At 43.7% G+C, this 24,637-nt stretch overlaps 1 protein-coding gene across 8 annotated transcripts in view; it reads left to right on the forward strand.

Moving 5' to 3' along the window:
* The window catches only part of TRIO (trio Rho guanine nucleotide exchange factor), a 376,190-nt gene that overhangs the window by 118,204 nt on the left and 233,349 nt on the right, over positions 1-24,637 (forward strand). For all 8 annotated transcript variants that reach the window (XM_057540126.1, XM_057540127.1, XM_057540124.1 and 5 more), the window contains exon 2: positions 12,883-12,957. In XM_057540126.1, the coding sequence (XP_057396109.1) occupies positions 12,883-12,957 (75 nt within the window). The remainder of the gene's footprint in view (positions 1-12,882; positions 12,958-24,637) is intronic.

Genomic DNA, 24,637 nt, shown 5'->3' on the forward strand with positions numbered 1-24,637 from the left:
CATGGAGTATCTTTTTTCATCCCTTTACTTTCAGTCTGTATGTGGGTCTCTTGTAGACAGCATATATATGGGTCTTGTTTTTGTATCCATTCAACCAGTCTGTGTCTTTTGGTTGGGGCATTTAATCCATTTACATTCAAGGTTATTGTTGATATGTATGTTCCTCTTACCATTTTCTTAATTGTTTTGGGTTTGTTTTTGTGTGTCTTTTTCTTCTCTTGTGTTTCCCACTTAGAGAAGTTTCTTTAGCATTTGTTGTAAAGCTGGTTTGGTGGTGCTGAATTCTGTTAACTTTTGCTTGTATGAAAACCTTTTGATTTCTCCGTCAAATCTGAGTGAGATCCTTGCCAGGTAGAGTAATCTTGGTTGTAGGTTTTTCTCTTTCATCACTTCAAGTATATCCTGCCACTCTCTCTGGCTTGCAGAGTTTCTGCTGAACAATCAGCTGATAACCTTATGGGGATTCCTTTGTGGTTATTTTTTGTTTTTTCTTTTCTGTTTTTAATATTGTTTCTTAGAATGTAATTTTTGTTAGTTTGATTAATAGGTGTCTTGGTATGTTCTTCTAGGGTTTATCCAGTATGGGACTCTCTGTGCCTCCTGGGCTTGGATGACTATTTCCTTTCCCATATTAGGGAAGTTTTCAACTATAATCTTTCAAATATTTTCTCAGACCCTTTCTTTTTTCTCTTCTTCTTCTGGGACCCCTATAATTCGAATGTTGGTGTGTTTAGTGTTGTCCCAGAGGTCTCTGAGATTGTCTTCAATTCTTTTCATTCTATTTTCTTTATTCTGTTCCTTGGCAATAATTTCCACTGTTTTGTCTTCCAGCTCACTTATTCGTTCTTCTGCCTCAGTTATTCTATTATTTCTTCTAGTGTATTTTTCATTTCAGTTATTGTGTTGTTCATCTCTGTTTGTTTGTTCTTTACTTCTTCTAGATGTTTGTTAAACCTTTCTTGTATTGTCTCAATCTGTGTCTGCATTCTATTTCCGAGATTCTGGATCATCTTTACTATCATTACTTTGAATTCTTTTTCAGGTAGATTACCTATTTCCTCTTCATTTATTTGGTCTTGTATGTTTTTACCTTGCTCCTTCATCTGTGACATACTTTTTTTCTGTCTCATTTTTTTTTCCTTTTTTTTACAAGTGGGATTGTGTTCCTGTCTTACTGGTTGTTTGGCCTGAGGCTTCCAACACTGGAGTTTGTAGGCTGTTGGGTAGAGCTGGGTCTTGGTGCTGAGATGAGGAACTCCGGGAGACTTCACTCTGATGAATATTCCCTGGGGTCTGAGGTTCTTTGTTAGTCCAGTGGTTCAGACTCGGAGCTCCAACCGCAGGAGCTTTGTCCCAACCCCAGGTTCGTGAAACAAGACCCCACAAGGCACCTGGGGCAGCAGAAAAAAAAAAAAGGAGAACAGTAACGAAGTAAACAATTAAATTAGACTAGGAAAGTAACAGCTATGTTAGAAAAAAAAATAAAAATAAAAATATAGATGAAAAAACAACCAGAACGTAGAACAGAACTACAGTAGTAACAAAGAGGAGGAGGAAAAAAAAAGAAAGGTGGAAAAGGTCTTGGCTGTGGAGGGTGGTGTCTAAGCAGGGGTGAGGTTTGGCTGGTGGGTGGGGCCTATGCTTAGGGTCCACAGGGCTGGAAAAGGCGGCGGGGGCGTGGGGGGGGTTTAGGCTCTACAGAATAGAAGGGGCCCAGGCGTGCCTCCCCACCTGGGAGCCCAGCAGGCTTCCTGGGCTCAGGTGGGCGGGGCAGACACCCTCCGCTCCTCTCCTGCTCCTGCAGCCCCCTCCCAGCTGCCTCTCCTGATCTTGCTGGCCTCCCTCCGTCGTCCCCAGGGCCCAGCTGCCTCTCCTGATCTTGCTGGCCTCCCTCCGTCGTCCCCAGGGCCCAGCTGCCTCTCCTGATCTTGCTGGCCTTCCTCCTTCGTCCCCAGGGCCCAGCTGCCTCTCCTGATCTTGCTGGCCTCCCTCCTTCGTCCCCAGGGCCCAGCTGCCTCTCCTGATCTTGCTGGCCTCCCTCCGTCGTCCCCAGGGCCCACGCTCCCTGCAGGGGGCTTTGGAGGGTGGGGGGTCGGCCTGGGAGCTCAGCAGGCTCGCCGGACCCGGGTGGGCAGAGCAAACGCCCTCTGCTCCTGTCCTGCTCCTCCATTCCCGGAGGGCCCCTCCCGCCTGCCTCTCTTCATCTCCCCAGCCTCCCTCCTATGCCCCCAGGACCACCCCAGCCTGGAGGGGACCTCTGAGGGCATAGGATCCGGCCTGAGAGCCAGACAGACTTCCCCGGCCGGTTGGGCAGGGGAAACGCTGGGCCCGCTCTCCCCTGATCCCAGCCCCCAAGGGTCCCTCCAGGCATGGGAAGGCATCCCTCCCCTCCTCTCAGCCACTCCTCAGGGGCGCCGGTCCTGTCCGGCCTCCACTTCTCCTCCTCCTCAGTTCCCCCACATCCTACTGGTTCTCTTGGGGGTTCTTCCCGTCTCCTTGGGCGTCAGGGTCCCCACCAGCATCTGGCAGGCGCCCTAGTTGTGGGGAGACGCCAACTCTGAGTCTTCCCACACCGCCTTCTTGACTCTGCCCCCCCTTCTAATGATTACGGCAATCGCAGTGTTACTCTTTGAACATGTTATAGTATTGTTCACTTCCGTGCTTTGCAGTTTTAATCCCTGTAGCAAGGGTTTCCAGCCTTTTCAGAATGGTCTGGAGCATCCTTTTCTATGTCAAGGACTTAGTTTTAGTGCCAGTGATTGATACAAAATTTCAGTGACAAAAGTAATACTTTTAGATGGCTTTGTGTAACTAATCACAATAGCATCTACATCTTTTTTATAAATAACAGTACCTGTATTTGTACGGCATATTTATTTGTCCATCAGACTTTGCTTGTTACGTACACACGGTTAAGGCCACTATTTGGTCTAATGTGTGTTTTATTTTGTTTTAGATTATAAGCTTCTTAAAATCAGGAACACGTCATTCGGGGGAACATTTCTAGGGCTTAAGAGAACACCATGTGTAGATGTGTCCTTTATGAATGCCAGGTGATGAAAGACACGGTCCTAAGCTTCATCCGAGGGGCTGGCTGGTGGAAAGTTCTTCCATACCTTTCTAGTGAGTTTATGTTGAAATTAAATACAAATGGAAATAACTTTTCAGTCCTTCAGGTTCAGTTTTGAGTTGCATGGGGTTCACTTGGCTTGCTGTTTCCCTCACGTCTACTCTGCTTACAGAATCTCCTAATTAAAGCACTTTGGTGTAACTCGGAATTCTTGGGTGAAGACACTCCTGAGTGCAAAGGGGCGGGGCTGCAAGACCCGTGTTTCCTACTTAGAACCCACTTCCCTAGAGTCTTGCCTTCCGCTTGGTGGTTGAGGACGTGGTGTTGACTGAAAAAGAACACAAAGTGAGAGCAGTGAGTTTGTTTTATTCGGTGACCTCACTGAGGACTGTAGCCCAGGAGACAGGCCCCTCAGATGGTTCTGAGGATCTGCTCCGAAGAGGTAAGGGGGGAGCTAGGATACAGCTGAACTTTTTTGCTGGAAAAACATGTGGTTAAGCATAAAAAGATCACTGCTAATTACAGAGAACGGACATCTGAAGTTAATGATTTCACTGTTTTTCTGTGTGTGGGAAGATGCAGGAATCTGGGCTCACTGAAATTTTTCCTTAGGTATGCATCTTAACTCTCCAGGGGCCAGTATATGCTCTACGGAACTCGAAGCCACTCAGTGTTCTTCCCATCACAGAAGCTTTTCATAAATAATTTGTGTGTGTGTGTGGCTGGGCAGCAAATAACTTTTTAATTACATTGCGAAAATCCCAGAGTCAAACTTTTCCTCCTTAAAAATCTGAACGAAGAATGTTCGTTGATGTACTAGATGATGTGCAGGATGTGAGATGAAGGACTCACTCGTGACCGTAGCCTCCTCAGAATGAGTGTTTGGAGCAAGTTGACCGCTTTGGAGCCGTTGCTGACTGTCTGGGATGAGACGGATACTCGGCGCTCGGAGCTGCAGATTGTCAGCTGCCACTTAAAATTTCCAACTGCTTGAAGCGCTCCGAGCCTCGGGGGGCTACCTAGCTGGGGATGGAGCCCTTACCGCGGCCATAGCACTCTGCTAGGCAGTGAGATGCAGGACCGTCCCATCCCTCGAGGGGCTTCCCTTATCATGGGGCGCACCGATGGGTGTTGAGGTAATTGTAACCGTGCAGTGTGGTAAGGGTGCGGGGTGCTGTGGGAGTGCAGGATGGGGCATGTGATCCAGCACTGGGGGGCTCCGCATGGCTTCACAGACGGGCTGGGTCTGGCCCGAGTCTCTCTGGAGGAGCTGGGCATGGGAAGAGTGCGTGCGTGTGCGTGTTCACACGTGTATGTGCACGTTGGGAGGTGTGGGGGGTGTTTCCGGCTGGGAGGGAGCAGTGTGTGTGGAGTTCAGCCGTGAGCGAGGACGTGTGTTCCCTGCAGGTGATGAGAATTCCTGGAGTGGGTGTGGGAAGAGGGTACTGAGTCGGGGGGAACTAGTGAGGCCACAGGGGTAAGTGGACATCAGGTCTTGAGGGGCTTTGTGCCACATCAGGGAGTTCTGGCTTTTATTCGAGGGCACAGAGAAGCCAGTGGCGAATTTTAGGGGAGTGAAACTGTGAGATGTATGTTTAGGAGAGAGTGGCAGAATGGACCAGAGGGAATCATGAATGTCCATTAGGAGACTGTGGGAGTCCTGCACACGAGGGAGATGCTGGCCAGTGGACACGGTGCCCCTGGAGTCTGCAGGAGTGCAAGGGAGGACGGTGGGGGGCAGGGGGCAGCCTGGGTTCCTGGTTCAGTTGTGGGCGGGTGGTTTGTGGGACCAGGTGCTGCGCTGGGACCCACACAGTGCGGGGCAGGTCTGGGGGGATGCGGGCGAGTTCAGGGTTAGACGTTTGGTGGAGGAGCCTGTACCGTAGGCGTGCAGGTGCCCAGTTCATGACCCCTCATGGTTCCAGTGATGACAGTCTCCTGCTCGGCAGCCAAGACAACCATAATCAGCTCCCCCCCGCCCCCCGGCAAGAATCCTACATCTTATAGGACATCTCTTACTTTGATCCCTCCGGCCCTGGTTTTTCCATACTATGTGTCTGCACTGTACAGAACTGACCACTCCTGCCGCTCTGCCAAACACACTGGGTTCAACAAGGACCCTAGATTGCACTTGATGTTCATATCACCCCCAAATCAAAGCAAATCAGTGTACACTGAGAGAAGTTTTAATACCGTCAGTTTATACCACTTCTCTGTAATTGAAAGCCTTTCTGTATGTAATAATCAAAAAGATATTTATATAAAGGGAAAGAGTAGAGTTATAATTATAGCTGTATTTTCCAAAGCCTTTTATAGAGCTTGATTGTGATGTGCATTTAAAAAATTATACATGGGTATTAGAATTTTTTCTTATTTGGTAGAGGGTAAGGGTACTACCATTTATGGACTGTTTGATGTAATGATTAAACAAGTTTTCTTTTAGCAGTCAACTTAGGTTGATTGCTGTACAGTTGTATCACTGTTATTCATTTGCTACAAACTAAGTTTTTTTTTGTTCTTTGGTTTTTCTTTTGGCTGCATTGGGTCTTTGTTGCTGTGTGTGGGCTTTCTCTAGTTGCAGCGAGCAGGGGCCACTCTTCGTTGCGGTGCGCGGGCTTCTCATCACGGTGGCTTCTCTTGTTGCAGAGCACGGGCTCTAGGTGCGCGGGCTTCAGTAGTTGTGGTGCACGGGCTCAGTAGTTGTGGTTCACAGGCTTAGTTGCTCCGTGGCATGTGGGATCTTCCCAGACCAGGGATCGAACCCGTGTCCCCTGCATCGGCAGACAGACTCTTAACCACTCTGCCACCAGGGAAGGCCCACAAACTAAGTTTTTAAACAGCTTTCCTGAGAGGCTACTTCTTATGTAAAGCAAACCTTATTTGGAGTCTGTCAGCACACAGAACCATATGTATCAAAGTGTGTGTGTGTGTGTGTGTGTGTGTGTGTGTAGTTTAGGGTGAGTGACAGGTCTCCGGGTACAGCCTGGGTGAGCTTTCCCCAGAGGCATCTCCTGACAGGCAGTACAGGCACAAGCACAGACAGATGTCTTCTTTCTCTTGGCGTTAGACAAACACGAGGATAATGTTTCTCTACGCTTGGCCCTGTGCTGGTCCCTGGGGATGCAAAGATGAACGGCACGTCTGGGCACATGGTTCTTTTTAGATTTATGAGATTATAGAACTCCCTTTTATAACATTCCTCCTTTTTTTGACTATTGGAATATTTCCTTTCATTGGTCTATTACTTAGGCTTTTTAATTAACCTCTAACACAGTTACTATGTAATTAAATCATCAAATGTTAAAAATTCTACAGATTGTCTCATTACAGTAAAATATATGTAATAGTTAAAAATATTCTTGCTCTGGTTTTGTTTTTGGTTTTTTTGGTTATTTTGGTTTGTCTTCTATGTTTTGCGCTCAAGACATTAAAAGCCAGAGCTATTTCAAGTTGAAATGCCCTTAAACTGCCTTGAATCAGTCAATTTATGTTGCTTTTTCTTTCTGCAAGGTATGATGTTACAGGCTATTGCTTCTAAAATTATGTGAAGGAATAAATCAACCAGTCTGACAGTTATTATAACCATAAAGGAAATAAGTAGAAATTATAGTGCTGCACTATGAAACCCCATCCATATTCCTGTGTGGTGGCCTGTGAACATGTTTAGATTCTTGATATAAATATTTAATTCACTTTATATGCATTTTATAATCATTTTATAAGTATGGACTGTAGTTACATATTTATGTAAAAATAATATAAGCATTGCATTATGTTTTGATTTTTTCATGTATTAGTAAAGAAGACACAGTACACCACTTGATTTATAACCCTATATCTCCCCCCTCCCCCCAAAACATTTTCAGAGAGGATCCATCCAGGCTAGAGAAAATGCTTCCTTCCTACGCAACACTGGTCTCAATGCTTGCCCAACTAGAAGCCTTGGTAGCGCAAACATTGTGCCGCGCACGCTGCCGCTCCCAGCGATCCGTGACTAATCCCGCAGGCACTGCAGAGAAAGGTCCGGCAGTCGGAACTGCGGACGGCCTGCCTGGAAAGGGTGACGTCACCCCCATCTGCGCGTGCGCGCTGCCGCTGATGGAGAGGCTTAGCCCCCTGCTCTTTGTGCTGTGGGGTGCGCGCGCGCGCGCGCGTGCGTTTCCCCTAAATAAACTAATGAGCAAAATTCGGTAATTACCACCAAGACTCCGTACTAATAGTGACCCTCCAGCTTACTACTTAATGTTGCTTTTCTTTGTTCTTTCAGAACGCTGCTTTCTTTATTACCACATTGTTTATTCCTGCTGCAACCTGTGTCTTTAGAAGGATGGGAATTTGTTCAGTCTCTCTGACTTTCAGTCTTCCCATTTAGTAAATACTAACGTAGGATAGCTGGCCGGCAAATGAGACCTCTGAAAACGGATGAGCAGACAGTTTGCCTTGTGGATTGTCTTTGAATGACAGATCCCAGTGCAGGAGGTGAGGCGGACTGTTCAGGACAAGGTGCCGGTTCATTTGGTTCAGCTCAAATGGTGAAGAAACGACTTGTTTTTCTTCTAACAAACACTGTTTTTATTCAATACTTTAAAAAAAAATTGACTTGTTTAATTTGAGGATTATGTAAAATTTCAAATGGCTAGTATCTGCCGGTAGTCCTGAGAGAAGTATGGGGGAAAAAATTAACCTGTGTCTTGGTTTAGAATTCTAAAAATTTGGTTCATTTAAAAACTCATTTGATTTGTTTCATCTTAATTTCTTTTGAAACCAGCTATGGAAAAACGACTGCTGGGATAATGTGCTGCATAAAAGCTTTTTTGCTCATTGTAAAAATATTTCTGTGGTGCTTTTTTACTTCTTAAATAAAAAAGCTTGGGGGTGGTTGTTCCTTATCTGTTTTGTTGTTTTTAAAAAATCTGATACCAAGGAAATGACCAAGTGCGGGAGCATTCTGGTCAGCAGTGACTCGCTTCAAAAGGTATTTGTCAGCAGTAACAATATAGCACCTCCTTGTAGGGTCGAGGGGTGAAAAACAAGAGATTGATCTGACCAGTGGAGTACTAGATAGTTGAAGTTTCAGACCATTGATTCAACTAAAAGATTTTACATTGTTGAATAACTTGTGGAATGTTTTCTCTTAGGGCAGAGAGGTTAATTTTCCTCGTTAAAAATGTAAGTCATACTGTAGGCCATCTGAGCAATACTGAGCTTATAGGTTAAACAGGAAACAGGAAGTGCTAAGGAACATTGAGGTGCTTGCATGGGGGTTTCGGGCAAGAAGCTGGAGAAGTATGTGCATGTCTTCGTTCGTTCATTCATTCATTCAGCCAACCCACGTTTATTGAGCACCCTGTGCCTGCCCTGTCCTAGGCAGCTGGGACACAGCAGGGGACAAAACAGACCCGTCCTCTGGCTAGCAGGCGGATTTAGAGGAAGAGAGAGAAAAACTGTCCTCTTGATGGGCAACAGAATGTGAGTCACTTTAGGAAACGTGAATGATTTGGGAGCAGGGGGTTGAAATGTACCTCAGGTTGACAGGTTACTGAACCAAATAGCAGTTTGAAAAGCGGTAACAGAATCAATTTTGGCAAGTCATATCATGCTGAACCTGGGGGTTTGAGATATTTTTAAATGAATATGTTAAAACCTCTAAATATTCAAATGTGATTGCTTTAGGAAAAGGGGTTATTTGTGTTGACTGAAACCAGGAAAGAGGAAAGAAAATCAGCCACTAACTGCATGTTTATGTTAACAATGATAAAATCAGAGTTTTAACCCAAACCCTTTTCCCTCAGCGTTCAACAAATATTAACATCAAGATCTAGAGTAATGGCAAATGTTATGTGAACATTTTTTCAGGTTTGGTTTAAAAGAGCAGCTGTTGACTTCCTTGTAGGACTCCCCTGGGACACACCCTTTGCACCTACGGAGGAGCTGGATGAGCCTCGGCTGACTGCATCCCATGCGGTGTTCACCGTTCCCTGAAGCTAGCATTTCATTAAACTTCACCGTGGCTTCTTTGTCTCAGCAAAACATACTTTAAATCGTAACAAGTATCCAGTCCCTCCGCACACTTCAGCATAGGCCTGTGTATTTTAAAAAGTATATAATTGACGAAATGGGTACAAATACATGTCCTCTGACTTTGGCCATTTACCTCTGTTATATAGTTATTGCCTTTCACATTGCTCTTCTTTTTTTGCCCCTTCTCTCCTAGTTTTACTGAAATTCTCTCTGTGCCACCTATTAAGTTTGGTGGCACTTAGAAGTAAAGTGCTGATGACTTCCTGGCTGTGGCACTGATGAGGTCTGGGGTCTCACAGGTGTCACTCCGAGATGGCATCTGCCAGCCCTTCCCCTCTCCAGGAGTGTGGGAGGACAGGGGTATGCTTCCAGGGTAGTTGCTGAGTGTATCCTTTTGTTCCGAAAGTGTAGGACCCACAGCTAGATCCTCTAACGCTCGAGGAAGCAGCACAGTAGTTGTCGTCGTGTAATCTATCTGTCACGTAATCTAGAATCACTGGAATAGCACAGAAGCCATTTATTTGTAATTTTTTTATAGTCATGCACTCTGTTTTCATAAATAGCTCTTCAGGGCATGGAACAGAATCTGCCATTTGATCTGAGGACATTTCATGGCTGAGTTCTTCTTGCTTTTTATTGAAAGTTACGTGATATATTTAATCTAGCTTTAGCATGTGTACGGGCTTCCTCAGTCCTTTGCCTGTTGGGTGTGTTTTTTAAAAATGGAAACGAGGTTAAACATAATACTTAGGTGAGCGCCTAATAATAGCCACAAACTCAGTTTCTTTGTGTGGTTAGTTTTATATTTATTTGTTTGTTTGTTTGTTTCTCTATTTTCTTTTATGTTTTAGACGTTTTCATTGTCAATTTTAATAAAATCAGCATCTCTTTTTTTCTGTGCCATATTCAACAAAAATATTACAGTAAAGCTATTTAGAATTTATATTCTAGTCTATGTTCAGACATGTACATATATCATAATAGAAGTTAAACACATTTTCACGCCAATTTAGCCATTGATTCATGCCTTTCTTCTTCTGGAAAAACTGTGAGTCTTACTTAATTTAGGGGAGATTGTCATTGTTAGTTTTGTTTCCTTCACTTTGTTTTCATATCAGTATGATATTCTTCCTGTGGGGTGACCTGGAACATGGCAGCTCTAACTAGCATCATTCACTCCATCAAGGTTATTAATAAACAGATGTAGTTCAGAGTCGGTGGGAATTGTCAAGAATGCTTTGGAATTCCGTAAGTCACACAGGCCTCTCTTGAGGTCCGCGAACTGGAATGGGGACATTCTCCTTGTCGAGGGTTGTGTGAGAGGCAGCTCCTGCTTCTGCAATGTGGGACTCCAGGACCGCGGTGGTAGTGGCAGCTCTCTGAGGGCTCTGCTGTGTCCCGGCCGGGGCACGTGCGTGCACGGGCTATGGGGGGACGGTAGGAAGCGTGCATTTTCTTATCTGGTGGCAGTGGAAGGGGATCCTCTTTTCAAATCCCGGTAGATGGGGGTCCACAGCTATGGCTTCCTCCTTCCTAGTATTCTGTTATTTGGTCTGCCTCCTCATTGCCTGGGTCCGTTCGTGCTGCTTACAGAACTTTCCATCCTGTGCCTTGCTCTCTATGTGTTTATGAGCTTGTCTCTGCAAAGGCTGCTGTGGTGGCTGGTTCCTCTTTGCATTTGCCCGCTGCCATCCATGTCCGCCTCAGTTGGAACTGGGATGTCATCAATCTTTGTAGACACATGCAGTGCATTACCCAATGACAGTCAATGAATTGCTGAGATGACATTGCATCCATTCAAGAGTTTTGAAGGAACCTTAAGGATGAAATTGCAGAGCCCTTGGCTCTCGTTTTGCCTTTTATAAATAGCCACTGTTCTAAAAGCTTGGTGGGCTGCCAGCAAAAGGCATGGTATATTGGAAAGCACAGTGGCCTGGTGATCTGGAGGCCTGCGTTGAGGTTCTGTGTTGAGCCATTTCACAACCAGCTGGGTAGTGCCGCCAAGCCCTTGGACCTCAGGGTCCTCGTCAGGATGTGTTTGCTGTGGTCTTTGCACAGAGGTCTCTGGTGATCGTCAGTGTCATGGTTAGATCCCGTTAAACTGGGTTCTTTGTACATGTGTAGGTATTCTGTGGACAGGATTGTTATTAATCTACTCGTTCTTTGTTTCTGTGAATGATACATTGCAGAGACTAGATTCTGTTGGATTCCTCCAAAATGTGCTGGTTTTGTTGCTGTTTGGGTGCTTGTTTCAGCAGGCTGGACCCTGCAGCGGGCAGCCACTCCAGCCTCGGGTCCGGTCCTTAGCCTTAGCTTGGAGCTGGGGCTGCTTGGAGCTTGCCCTGAACATGCAAGCTCGGGGGGACAGCCAGAGGTTTGGGCCAAGTTTAGGTACAGAATTTGGGGCTCCCCTTCTCTTTTGCACGATTTCTTTTCTTGATTACAGCTGCTGAGGTTGCCCTGAGCTGTGTCCCGACTTGTTTTAGCAGCTCCAGGTGGCTTAGGCTGGGCCCTGCCCTCAGGCGGAAAGCTCTTATAAAGTCACTTCCTTTTTCTTGGTGTCTCTTCCTGCTTTTGGTCACTCTCCTGTGCCTTGAGACAGTCGGTTTTTGTAGGTTTAATCTGTGGCAGGGCTGGTCCTCAGGAACTGCTCAGGCTCATGAGAAGTGGAAGCTCCAATCACGTACCGAGAGCACTTTTTTTGCTGCTAATTCCAGGTCTGTGCCTTGCATTGGTTATTTATTACCAAACTCACATTTTTGGATCCTTTCCTTGTACTATTTTGGCAAAAACAAACAGGAAAATAGGGATGGGGCAGCTCTCTTTAATTCTTTCTAGAGATTGCTCTGCCGTGAATGATAGTTACTTGTTTTGTTGAGTATGGCCAACATCCTGAAGCTGGATTTCCCCTGGTAGAGACCTCCAAGGGACAAATGCCGAGGCGTTATTACCATTATGAAGATTTCTGACCCCAAAGTCCCATGTGGGCATTCGCCCTGGAGAGCTGGGCCGGTCGTGTTTGGGCTGCCGGAGTTCCCTTTACGGAGATGGGTACTGGCCTGGCCTAAAGTGCCCGCTGCGTGCTTCCTTGCCACACTGTTTCCACTGGGCCTTCTACGATGTTCGGGGCGTGGGGAGAGTTGGTTTGATGTGAGGAGAGGGACCTGGGCCACCCAGTGAAGCGGGTGACACCAGGCCATCTTACCACGTTCGCCAGTGACATTCCTCCAGGGGCGCATGACCCAGAAAGCCTGGAAGGACAGCGCCAAGTGGGAGCTGTGGCCAGTCCCCAGCTGTTTATAATCCTGCTCTCCTCCCTCACACTGTTTAACTGGATTCGGAGATAGGATGGGGCTCTGAGCTCCCCCTAGAGGTTTTAGTGTGCCACGAATCGCAGTTTTAAAACAACCGTGTTGCTGCTTTATTTGCCGGTGTTTATGTTAAATCTGTGGAATTAAAATGAAGATTTTTGAAACAATCTGGACTGATTTCATATCCCGTCTTTTTGGGACCAAACCTTTCTTTAAAACCAGAAATGATCGAGAGCCTGCTTGGTATGGGAGCCTCTGGGTCTGGGTCTGCAAATCATTCTTGCACATTGAAATAGAAGGTAATCCTCTGATCAGAGACTTCCCTTCATAGAATTCAGATGTTTTCAAATGATGGTATTTCTCAAGTTGATTTAATGGGTGTGAAGAAAGCAGCTGTGTTGGCATTGAGATTAGGGTGGTTAGGAAATTAAATGACACTCAGGCAACCTGGTAATTTTATTTTCTCCTTATGTATTTCAGGGTTTCGCAAAAACGATGAAATGAAAGCTATGGATGTTTTGCCAATTTTAAAGGAAAAAGTTGCATACCTTTCAGGTAAAGTTTAACTTTCTAATCTGCTCTCTTGTTCCTTCTGAGTGCTTTGATACAATGTCAGAGTCTGAAATGCTAAACTGTAAACTAGCTCACCTGTCACAACATAAAAGCATTGGCATTTCGATGGATTTTTAACTGCTTTATTCTTGTAGTGTTGTCCTGAGAAATTAGTGCCCGAAGAGTTTTCTTCTAGCTGGCAGGTACATCTTAGATCAGATAGCATCGGTGATTAAAGTATGTTCGTGTCTGTCATTCAACAAACGTTTGGCTGTCTTGCCCCAGTCAGTTAAGTAAAAAAACGTTTTTTTTTTTTATTGGAGTATAATTGCTCTACAATGTTGTGTTAGTTTCTGCTGTACAGTGAAGTGAATCAGCCATACATATACACATATCCCATTATCCCCTCCCTCTTGGACCTCCCTCCCATCGTGCCCATCTAGGTCATCACAGAGCATCGAGCTGAGCTCCCTGTGCTGTGCTGCAGGTTCCCACCAGCTATCTGTTTTACACACGGTAGTGTATATATGTCAAGCGTCATCTCCCAGTTCATCCCACCCTCCCCTTTCCCCCATGTCCACACGTCCGTTCTCCACGTCTGCATTTCTATTCCTGCCCTGGAAATAGGTTCAACTGTACCATTTTTCTAGATTCCACATATCTGCGTTAATATACAATATTTGTTTTTCTCTTTCCGACTTACTTCACTCTGTATGACAGACTCTGGGTCCATCCATATCTCTACAAACGACCCCATTTCGTTTCTTTTTATGGCTGAGTAATATTCCATTATATATATGTACCACATCTTCTTTATCCATTCATCTGTCGAGGGACATTTAGGTTGCTTCCCTGTCCTGGCTATTGTAAATAGTGTGCAGTGAACATTGGGGTACATGTGTCTTTTTGAATTACGGTTTTCTCAGGGTACATGCCCACCATCTCAGCAGAAGTGGTGGGAATGAGACCATATGTAGATGTGTCCCGCCTTCCTTGCCTCTCTTTCTGGTGCTCTGGTCCTGGAATTCCTAGAACCCATGTCATGGACCTTGAAAGCCCTGGTGGTCTCTGCCAGCTGGTCCTCCACTTAACTCCTGGCCCTTCTGCAGCATGGGGACAGACTGGACCAGCCTCCCAGGCTCTGGGGCACTCACCTGCCCTCTCCTCTGCACACAGAGGGTCAGCTTTGGGGCTTTTCTGGCTGTCTCCTCCCTACATGAACAGAACAGCCGTTGGGTATCATACCTTTTTAGCACCAGTTCACTTGTTACAGAACAAAGGTTTGCAGGAGTTTTCTGCTGTGTTATAGCAGGAAGTAAATCTGTAGACTGTCACGTGCTTTGAGACAGTCTTCCTGGATGTGTTTCCCTTGATAAATTTTTATCTTTCACAAACAGGCATACTATGCTGATCTGATGTCTCCTCTTGAACACATTTTATTTTAAATTTGTGACACTGCTAGCTGCTTTTGTATGTTCTGTGTATCCTTTAAGCATGTGGGACGGGTATATATTTAGGATGCAGCTTCCTGTGGCCTTTTCGCTAGTCTTATCTTGCTTTGTGTCCAGTAGTGTTTCTTGGCTCGTGTTAAACACTGTTTGATGATTTTGCTGAAGTAAATCTAATTCAAAGTGACTTTGAGAGGTTAATAGAAGACTAAGTTCATGAAAAGGAGAAGGTGCTTTAGATTGTTGGAAAAACATGGTAAAGAAATGAAAGGGGACAAAAGGCCCTCCTGGCTTCTAATACACTGTTTTCAAATTGGTATTTGCTGCTTTCTTTTTTTTTTTTATAAATTTATTTATTTATTTTTGGCTGCGCTGGGTCTTCGTTCCTGCGCGAGGGCCCTCTCCAGTTGCGGCGAGCGGGGGCCACTCACTATCGCGGCCCCCCCTGTTGTGGAGCACAGGCTCCAGACGCGCAGGCTCAGTAGCTGTGGCTCACGGGCCCAGTTGCTCCGCGGCATGTGGGATCCTCCCAGACCAGGGCTTGAACCTGTGTCCCCTGCATTGGCAGGCAGACCCTCAACCACTGCGCCACCAGGGAAGCCTGCTCCTTTCTAATCATTTACTAACAAACTAACATATGGACTCATGCCAGTTTCGTGAACCTCCTGACTAGTTTACAGGTGGATTTTAAAGTTAAAGACTCTACTTTAAAATATTACAGGCTTTCTTTCGTAAGAAAGGCTTAAAGAAAGCTGATCCCGCACATTCATCAGTGTTCTGTTTTAAAGTTTGGCTCTGTGATGAGGGCACCTGCTCCTTCGGTCCCTTCTTTTGTTCCTAAACCTCGTCACTGCACTTTTCTTCTCTTACGCTTGTGGTGATGGGTAGGTAAAGAACAGTAGAAGATTAAGAGTGATGATTGTTATATGTACTCACTCTTTTTAAAAAAAAAAAATAGTGGAGCATAGTTGATTAGCAATGTTGAGTTGGTTTCAGGTGTACAGCAGAGTCATTCAGTTATACATATGCATGTATCTATTCTTTTTCAAATTCTTTTCCCATTTAGGTTATTACAGAATATTGAGCAGCGTTCCCTGTGCTATACAGTAGGTCCTTGTTGGTTATTTATTTTAAATATAGCAGTGTGTACATGTACATATTCACTCTGTTCTTAAGCATTTAATACGGAATATATTAAAAGATGGCGTTTCTATCTAAGTTACTGTCAAAACTAAACTATTTCTCTTTCAACTAATCCAGTAAAATCAATCTTTCAGAGTTTATCATGAATCTTTGCTAAAACCTTAAATTCTGCAGGGTTAATTAAAGTTGGATGTCTTTAGTGGGGAGGGAAGTTTTGCATTGCAACAAATCAGTCCAGAACCGTTTTTAGAGATGGTAGGACTCCTACCAGCTGTGTTAGCAAAATGCAGTCAGTAGGGGCCACCACAATTTCATGGTATTTCCTAACCTGTGACCAGAATTGGCCAGTTAAAGTAGCATGAGGTCCTTGCTGATTGCCTTAGGCTTGCTGTTATCTTGTTTAGGAAGGGAAAAGGAAAAAAAAAAAACCATTAAATTAAAAACAAATTGATTACTTATGTGGTAAATTTTTTTTTTATTTCAACGAAGGAGGAAACTTTTGAAACATTTTTGCCTCTGATCGTGTTTTTTCTTTTTTCTTGAGATATAATTCACATACTATAAATCCACCTTTTATTTTTTATTTATTTTTAAAATTTATTTATTTTTTAAATCCACCTTTTATAAGTGTACAACCTAGTAGATCTTAGTGTATTCGCAAGGTTGTGGAAGCATCACCACTGACTGCCCTGATCCCAGAACACTTTGATCAGCCCCCAAAGAGCCCCATGCCCAGTCCCTGATTCCTCCACCCCTCAGCTCTGGCAATTGCCAATCTACCTTTTTGCTCTGACCCCATTTTAATAAATATCAGGGGTATTTATTATGGTAACTTTGTAAAAGCTCTCCATGTGAGTGGCTTTTAGTAAATTAAGTCTAAGTGGAATAGCCAGGGCTTTGAAAAAGCAGGCCAAAGGATCGGTGATTCTGTGAGATACCTGTCAGCCCAAGATCTCTAAGAAACCAGTGTGGACTCTTTGAACTTCAGTATTTCTGATCATCAGTCCCATCTCTGGGTACCCTAACAAGTAGTCCTTTTGAATGAGGTGAGTGGCGTATCTAACTTCATGCGTGACGTCAGAGGAGGGGCAGTAAAAGAAGTGTCCTGTAGTTTATATTTAATGTTACATCTATAAAAGTAGGTATATTTATGGTATACATATTCAGTGTATTACATATTTAATGGTGTGCGTGTATGTACGTTATATATATATATGTATGTGTATGTATATAATGTCAACCACTTCATGTGGCTCCCGTGCCACGTGGGGTTGTGGCTCCCGTGCCACGTGGGGTTGTGGCTCCCGGGCCACGTGGGGTTGTGGCTCCCGTGCCACGTGGGGTTGTGGCTCCCGGGCCACGTGGGGTTGTGGCTCCCGTGCCACGTGGGGTTGTGGCTCCCGGGCCACGTGGGGATGTGGCTCCCGTGCCACGTGGGGTTGTGGCTCCCGTGCCACGTGGGGTTGTGGCTCCTGGGCCAGCAGGGTTTGGTCTGAGCCGTGAAAGAGCTCCCAGACAGCCACCAGAATTAAGAACACCTTTTTTCCCTTAACTTTTTATCATGGAACATTTCAACATCCAAAAGGAGAGAGAATAGTATAGAAAACTGCCGTGAATCCATGGGTCACCTCAATAATCTTGTTTCATCTCTATTCCTTGAAAAGCTTTAAAAAAACCTCAATATACCATTAATAGACATAAAAATGAATAATAACTTTGATATATAAAACGCTAATCGTATTCATATTTCCGTTTGTCTCCTAATTTGTTTTCACAGGATGTATACTGCCATTGGTTGATGTATCTGATGTATCTTTTAATCTTCAGCTTCCTCCTCCTCCTCATTCTTTTTGTGTTACTCCTGTATGTTTATTAAATGAGGAAACAGTGTTTTCCTGTAGATTTCCCTACATTTTGCTGGTTGCGTCCCTGGGGGGTCATGTCACATGTTCCCCTTGCCCCGTGTTTCCTGTGAACTAGGAGCTGGATCTTGACGCTTGATTTTGCAGGGAAATAGGCAGAAAATTTTAATGCGTAGTGTTGGGTAGTTCTACTGGGAGTTTTATTGGGAGAGTCTGGTTGTCTCTCTTTTATGACGTTATGATAATTATTGCTTCGATGTAATATTTTCTTAGGGTTACAAAATAGTGATATTCTAATTATATCCTTTTTTCTTCATTTGTCAACTTGGGTATTCCATAAAGAGAAACGTCCCAATCAGCTTCTTGGTTTCACTGAGAACACAGTTCATACAGGAAAGGAGGAAAAATGATTTGATTCTTGTCCTTTATTAGTTTTCAGACTAATGAAAAATGATCATTAGTCATTTCAGACTAATAAAAAACCATTGAGTTTTTTTTTAAGTGTCATTTTGAGCTCATGATTTTAAATACATTTGATGTGTTTCAATTGTACATTTCTTTTTTTTTTTCTCGGCCACACCATACGGCTTGTGGGATCTTAGTTCCCCGACCAGGGATTGAACCCAGGCAGTGAAAGTGCTGAGTCCTAACCACTGGACCGCCAGGGAATTCCCCCACTGTATATTTCTTTTTCTCTTGCGAAGTTAAAATGTTCCCATCCTTTGGCCAGTGGGAGCCTCTTCAGAGGGGCTCCTGGATCCAAGTACCGCAGTATTACAGCTTCTCTCTCTGCTGATGTTACAAGATATTTCAGGCCCATCTTGTCCGTTTCCTGCTCCATGTCTGCAATCAGCCATTTCTCTAAAGTGCCCTGGTTCTTTTGCATGGGGAATGGTGCAGGGTACTGGGGAAGCTTGCTGTTCTGGGTGGGTCACTGTTTCTGAGCCTCTTCAGTGGACACATTTAGGAAATCTGTATATATACGTTTTCTAAGTGAGAAAAGATATCATGGCTTCATACTAAAATTTCCAATTCAAATATAGAATTACAGATATTTTATTTTTCTTTGATTTTATATTTGCATCTCCTTTTCTTTTCCTTATGCTAAAAATCTTAGTGCCTACCCTCATCAACCTAATTACTTATTTACATTGTAATACTGATGTTATCACCACAGTATGACTACCAAATGTAATTTAATACTTCTGTTATTTTGTTGTCCTAAGGGTACATGCCACTAAGAACGTACAGCCCTATTACTGTGTTTTAAAGTCACAAAAAATAGTTCCTCTCCACGTAGATCAAGTTCTTCCCAACCTGAAACTCAGGATCATTTGTCTTATTTTACTTTACATTTTTAAGGCTTAAAAAAAACAACCACTTAATCTTGCTTCAATATTAAGTAAAATGTGTACATCATTTGAGGTTTAAAAACTAAAAAAAAGTTAAAAGATAAGGTGTACTCAAAGAAATCTAGTTTCTCTCCTTGCCTCATCCACCCTGTACCTTCCCTCCCCAGTAGGTAAACTTTTTTGCTTTCGTTTTCTTTAGTCTTGGTTTATTTCTTATACCTTTAAAACCCAAGCACTCTCTCTCTCTGTCCGTCCACCTATTCTCACCTCCCCGCCGCCGCCCCAGACCAGACAGTGATGTGCTTTGCCCCATTTTCTCTGCCTTTCTGCTTTCCCCTTAAACGGTATTCTAGAGAGAGCCGTGTATAGCAGGACAAACAGAGATTCGCCATCCCTTTTACAGTTGTATGTAACTGTGTTGCGTATGCACCATAGCTTATTCAGTCAGTTGTCTGTTGACGAGCATTTGGGTTACTCTTTGAGAATAGCTTTTTTGGGGCATGGTGAACACTGACCTTTGTAAATGGGGGAATTGACAGGAACATAGGATCTTATTGCCCAGAGGTTTGCTGTTAGTGTTGAGACCACTGACTCTAGTTCTTGTTTCAGTTTTGCAGAAAATTCCATGTTTCTTGAGAAGGGAAGGGGGACCGACCATTCATTTTGTGTATTCTAGTTAGCACCTAGCACAATCCGAGGCTGTAGTGACTGACTCGAGGGCTGGGTACTTCTAGAGACCTTCCACACAGAGTACAGAGTCCCCTTAGAGTCTTCATTCGAGACGGTGTGTAAGCGAGTTTCTGATTCCCAGGATTAGGCAGCGACAAGGTACGGGCGGTGAGTGTGTGAAGGTCAGGGCTGGCCTTCTGTTGGCCTCGAGCAGGGACCCAGTGGGCACCCTCTTACCAGAGTTTTGTTGGTCCGTAGCAGACTTAATAGATAGTAGCCATAATTTCTCTTTCACAAACTGCACTTTCTCAGAACTTTCCTTTGGAAGAGTTTGCTTTTCATGGTTAGTGAGTTGCTGTTCCTCAGGGGAGTGAAGAACCATTTTCAGTGGTATTGGAAACCGGAAATTCAGATGGGGACCATGCAGAGAACAATACAGTTGGTTCATTGAAATTTACATTCTACTTCGCAAAGTAAGAACGCCTTTCTTACAGAAGAAGTTTATTCTCAATACTGTAAATCACTATACTTCAATTAAAAAAAAAGAAAATAAACATTTCTTCTACTTGGGTAAGAGGTGAGTTTTTATCAATACATTTAAAGAAAAAGGGGCGACTCTGAAACTGGCTGCTTCTGTGGTCATTCCGGGCCACACTGCTCAAGAGACCAGGTCCCCTGAAGTTACCTTTCGTAAGAGGGAAATGTGTATCACTGGGTTTAGGAGAAGAAGTGTCACACAGACATATATAGCTATTACGTAGGACCTTTTCCAGCCTCCTTCTGATATTAAAATAAACCGCAGTTCATTTAGCATCTGCGTTTCTGTAGGAGTGTTCATTAGGCATTTCCATTTTTAACTTCCTGATACCTGATGGTAGGTATTTTTAATTAACTTTGTTTGGAATATAAAAGAAGAATCCGTTCATTCAGTGAATATTTATTGAGTACCTCCTGTGTGCCAGCCTGAGAGGGTATAAGATGTCAGTGAGTGAACAGAGATGCCTGCCTCAGGGGGCTTCCGTTCTAGTGGGGAGACAGACAAACAGAAAGAATGTGTGACGTGTATCGTTTACTAGAAGGTGATAGGTGCCTCACAGAAGTAAAATGTAGTGGGGTGGGGGGGAATGGCAGAGAGGATGCCGTTTTTATAAGAATTGAGGATAGTGTCATTATGAACAAAAACTTCACTTTTTTTGCCTTGTTTTTCGACTAACCCAGCATTTGGATAGGCAGATAATCCTTAACGGGCTGTTGGTTTTTGGTTCCAGACACGTAGAGGTCCAGAGGCTGTAAAGCTCTCATACGCAGATATCCTGTGACGTTGGTAGGTGCAGGAAATGGATTTCCTGCCCTTTTCTTTTCATCATAGGAACTGAGGCGCTGAGTTTCCCATCTATAAAGTGGGACTGACATCTGTCCCTCCCGCCTCACCGTGAGGCTGGGGGTTGACATCAGACACATAGGAGTGTGTGTCTAGTAGATGAAGCTTTTATGAGCTGCAGCATCATTGGTTTTATTAGTTCAGGAACCAAAACTGTGAACTTGTGGCTTTTCTGCTTCATAACTGGGTCAGTGTTTTCATTTGTGTACCTTCTGTGACATTGGCAACCAAGTTAAATCTTGGGGAATATAATATAAACAAACATCTGTGGAGTTGATTTTTAAGCTCCTTAAGGATCAGAGACTATATTCTTCTGAACTAATACTAATGGTTCTAAGATTTTTTTTTTAAACCTCACTCGGAGGGGTCCTCATATGGATGATTGACACCTGCCTGTCACTGACTGTGACACACCGCAGATTGGAAGATGCACCCCCATGCAGGGAGGTTTGCAAGTGAAAAGAAATTATTAAATTATTTAATGGAAAATAGGCCATCTTTACTTCACAAGTGATTTTTTTCTTAAAATTATTTTATTTATTTATTTATTTGGTTGCTTTGGGTCTTCGTTGCTGCGCACGGGCTTTCTCTAGTTGCGGCGAGCAGAGGCTACTCTTCGTTGTGGTGCGCGGGCTTCTCATTGCGGTGGCTTCTCTTGTTGCGGAATGTGGGCTCTAGGCACGCGGGCTTCAGTAGTTGTGGCTCGCAGGCTCTAGAGCGCAGGCTCAGTAGTTGTGGCTCACGGGCTTAGTTGCTCCACGGCATGTGGGATCTTCCTCGACCAGGGGTCGAACCCGTGTCCCCTGCATTGGCAGGCGATTCTTAACCACTGTGCCACCAGGGAAATCCCTCATAAGTGATTTTTGATGAAGTTCTAAAATTATCGTGGTGAGTTTTCTGAAACTCTTCTGGGAAAGGGAAAAAGACAAAATGATTTTTTGCCCCTCTGTCTTAAAATTCAAGTTCAGGTTTAGGTAAGCTTTTTTTAGGACCTGAATGAGGGCCTGTTTGGTGGACGAGCTCGCCGGCGGTTCCCTGGCGGTTCCTCATCAGCACCACCAGCTCGGGGGCGTCTCTCACTGACAGTGGAGCGGTCACAGAGGCAGCCAGCACTTCGGCACACACCTGCAGCTTGTCGTCACTCCTGCAGTGAACAGAATGGCCGCGTGCACACCTGTTGACTCCCCCGTGACTGTCTTAGGTGGGCTGATTTTGGATTCTACTTTTCACAGCTGTGCTGGAGCCTGCCTTGCTCGCGTTGTGAGATACGATGACCCCAGAGGGAGGACAGTCGAGCAGGGGTCATGGGCATTTAGTCTCCCTAATGAGCCACATTATGTTGCATTTAAACTATTCAGAATGGTGGTCCAGAAAAATGTGAGATGCTGTTCTTTTTACCAAAAGTGAGGTGAATGTTTTAATACAAATATCATAACTACATTTTTTAAAACTCACCTTTCTGTAATATGTTGATGTATAATATATTTTTTTAATCTTTGAGTATAATTGCTTTACATTGGTGTGTTAGTTTCTGCTTTATAACAAACTGAATCAGCTATACATTTACATATATCCCCATATCTCCTCCCTCTTCCGTCTTCCTCCCACCCTCCCTTATCCCACCTCTCTAGGAGGTCACAAAGCACCGAGCAGATCTCCCTGTGCTATGCAGCTGCTTCCCACTAGCTATCTATTTTACATTTGGTAGTGTATATAAGTGCATGCCACTCTCTCACTTTGTCCCAGCTTACCCTTCTCCCTCCCCGTGTCCTCAAGTCCATGCTCTATGTCTGTGTCTTTATTCCTGTCCTGCCCCTGGGTTCCTCAGAACCATTTTTTTTTTTTTTAGATTCCATATATATGTGTTAGCATACGGTATTTATTTTTCGCTTTCTAACTTACTTCACTCTGTATGACAGACTCTAGGTCCATCCACTACAAATCACTCAATTTCGTTTCTTTTTATGGCTGAGTAATATTCCACTGTATATATGTGCCACATCTTCTTTATCCATTCATCTGTCGATGGACACTTAGGTTGCTTCCATGTCCCGGCTATTGTAAATAGAGCTGCATTGAACATGGTAGTACATGACTCTTTTTGAATTATGGTTTTCTCAGGGTATATGCCCAGCAGTGGGATTGCTGGGTCATATGGTAGTTCTATTTTTAGTTTTCTAAGGAACCTCCATACTGTTCTCCATAGTGGCTGTATCAATTTACATTGCCACCAACAGTGCAGGAGAGTTCCCTTTTCTCCACACCCTCTCCAGCATTTATTGTTTGTAGATTTTTGATGATGGCCATTCTGACTGGTGTGAGTTGATACCTCATTGTAGTTTTGATTTGCATTTCTCTAATGATTAGTGATGTTCAGCATTCTTTCATGGCAATCTGTATATCTTCTTTGGAGAAATGTCTATTTAGGTCTTCTGCCCATTTTTGAATTGAGTTGTTTGTTTTTTTGATACTGAGCTGCATGAGCTGCTTGTAAATTTTGGAGATTAATCCTTTGTCAGTTGCTTCATTTGCAAATATTTTCTCCCATTCTGCGGGTTGTCTTTTCGTCTTGTTTTTGGTTTCCTTTGCTGTGCAAAAGCTTTTAAGTTTCATTAGGTCCCATTTGTTTATTTTTGTTTTTATTTCCATTTCTCTAGGAGGTGGGTCAAAAAGGATCTTGCTGTGATTTATGTCAGAGTGTCCTGCCTATGTTTTCCTCTAAGAGTTTGTTAGTGTCTGGCCTTACATTTAGGTCTTTAATCCATTTTGAGTTTATTTTTGCGTACGGTGTTAGGGAGTGTTCTAATTTCATTTTTTTAAATGTAGCTGTCCAGTTTTCCCACCACCACTTATTGAAGAGGCTGTCTTTTCTCCATTGTATATTCTTGCCTCCTTTATCAAAGATAAGCTGACCATATGTGCGTGGGTTTATCTCTGGGCTTTCTATCCTGTTCCATTGATCTATATTTCTGTTTTGGTGCCAGTACCATACTATCTTGATTACTGTAGCTTTGTAGTATAGTCTAAAGCCTGGGAGCCTGACTCCTCCAGGTCTATTTTTCTTTCTCAAGATTGCTTTGGCTATTCGGGGTCTTTTGTGTTTCCATAGAAATTGTGAAATTTTTTGTTCTAGTTCTGTGAAAAATGCCATTGGTAGTTTGACAGAGATTGCACTGAATCTGTAGATTGCTTTGCGTAGTATAGTCATTTTCACAATGTTGTTTCTTCCAATCCAGGAACATGGTATATCTCTCCATCTGTTGGTATCATCTTTAATTTCTTTCATCAGTGTCTTATAGTTTTCTGTATACAGGTCTTTTGTCTTCTTAGGTAGGTTTATTCCTATGTATTTTTTTCTTTTTGTTGCAATGGTAAATGAGAGTGTTTCATTAATTTCTCTTTCTGATTTTTCATCATTAGTGTATAGGAATGCAAGAGATTGCTGTGCATTAATTTTGTATCCTGCTACTTTACCAAATTCATTGATTAGCTCTAGTAGTTTTCTGGTAGCATCTTTAGGATTCTCTATGTATCGTATCATGTCATCTGCAAACAATGACAGTTTTACTTCTTCTTTGGCGATTTGGATTCCTGTTATTTCTTTTTCTTCTCTGATTGCTGTGGCTAAAACTTCCAAAACTGTGTTGAATAATAGTGGTGAGAGTGGACAACCTTGTCTTGTTCTTGATCTTAGAGGAAATGGTTTCAGTTTTTCACCATTGAGAACAATGTTGGCTGTGGGTTTGTCATATATGGCCTTTATTATGTTGAGGTAAGTTCCCTCTATGCCTACTTTCTGGAGGGTTTTTATCATAAATGGGTGTTGAA

This window comes from Balaenoptera acutorostrata, chromosome 2, assembly GCF_949987535.1.
Source record: "Balaenoptera acutorostrata chromosome 2, mBalAcu1.1, whole genome shotgun sequence".
Lineage (NCBI taxonomy): Eukaryota > Metazoa > Chordata > Mammalia > Artiodactyla > Balaenopteridae > Balaenoptera > Balaenoptera acutorostrata.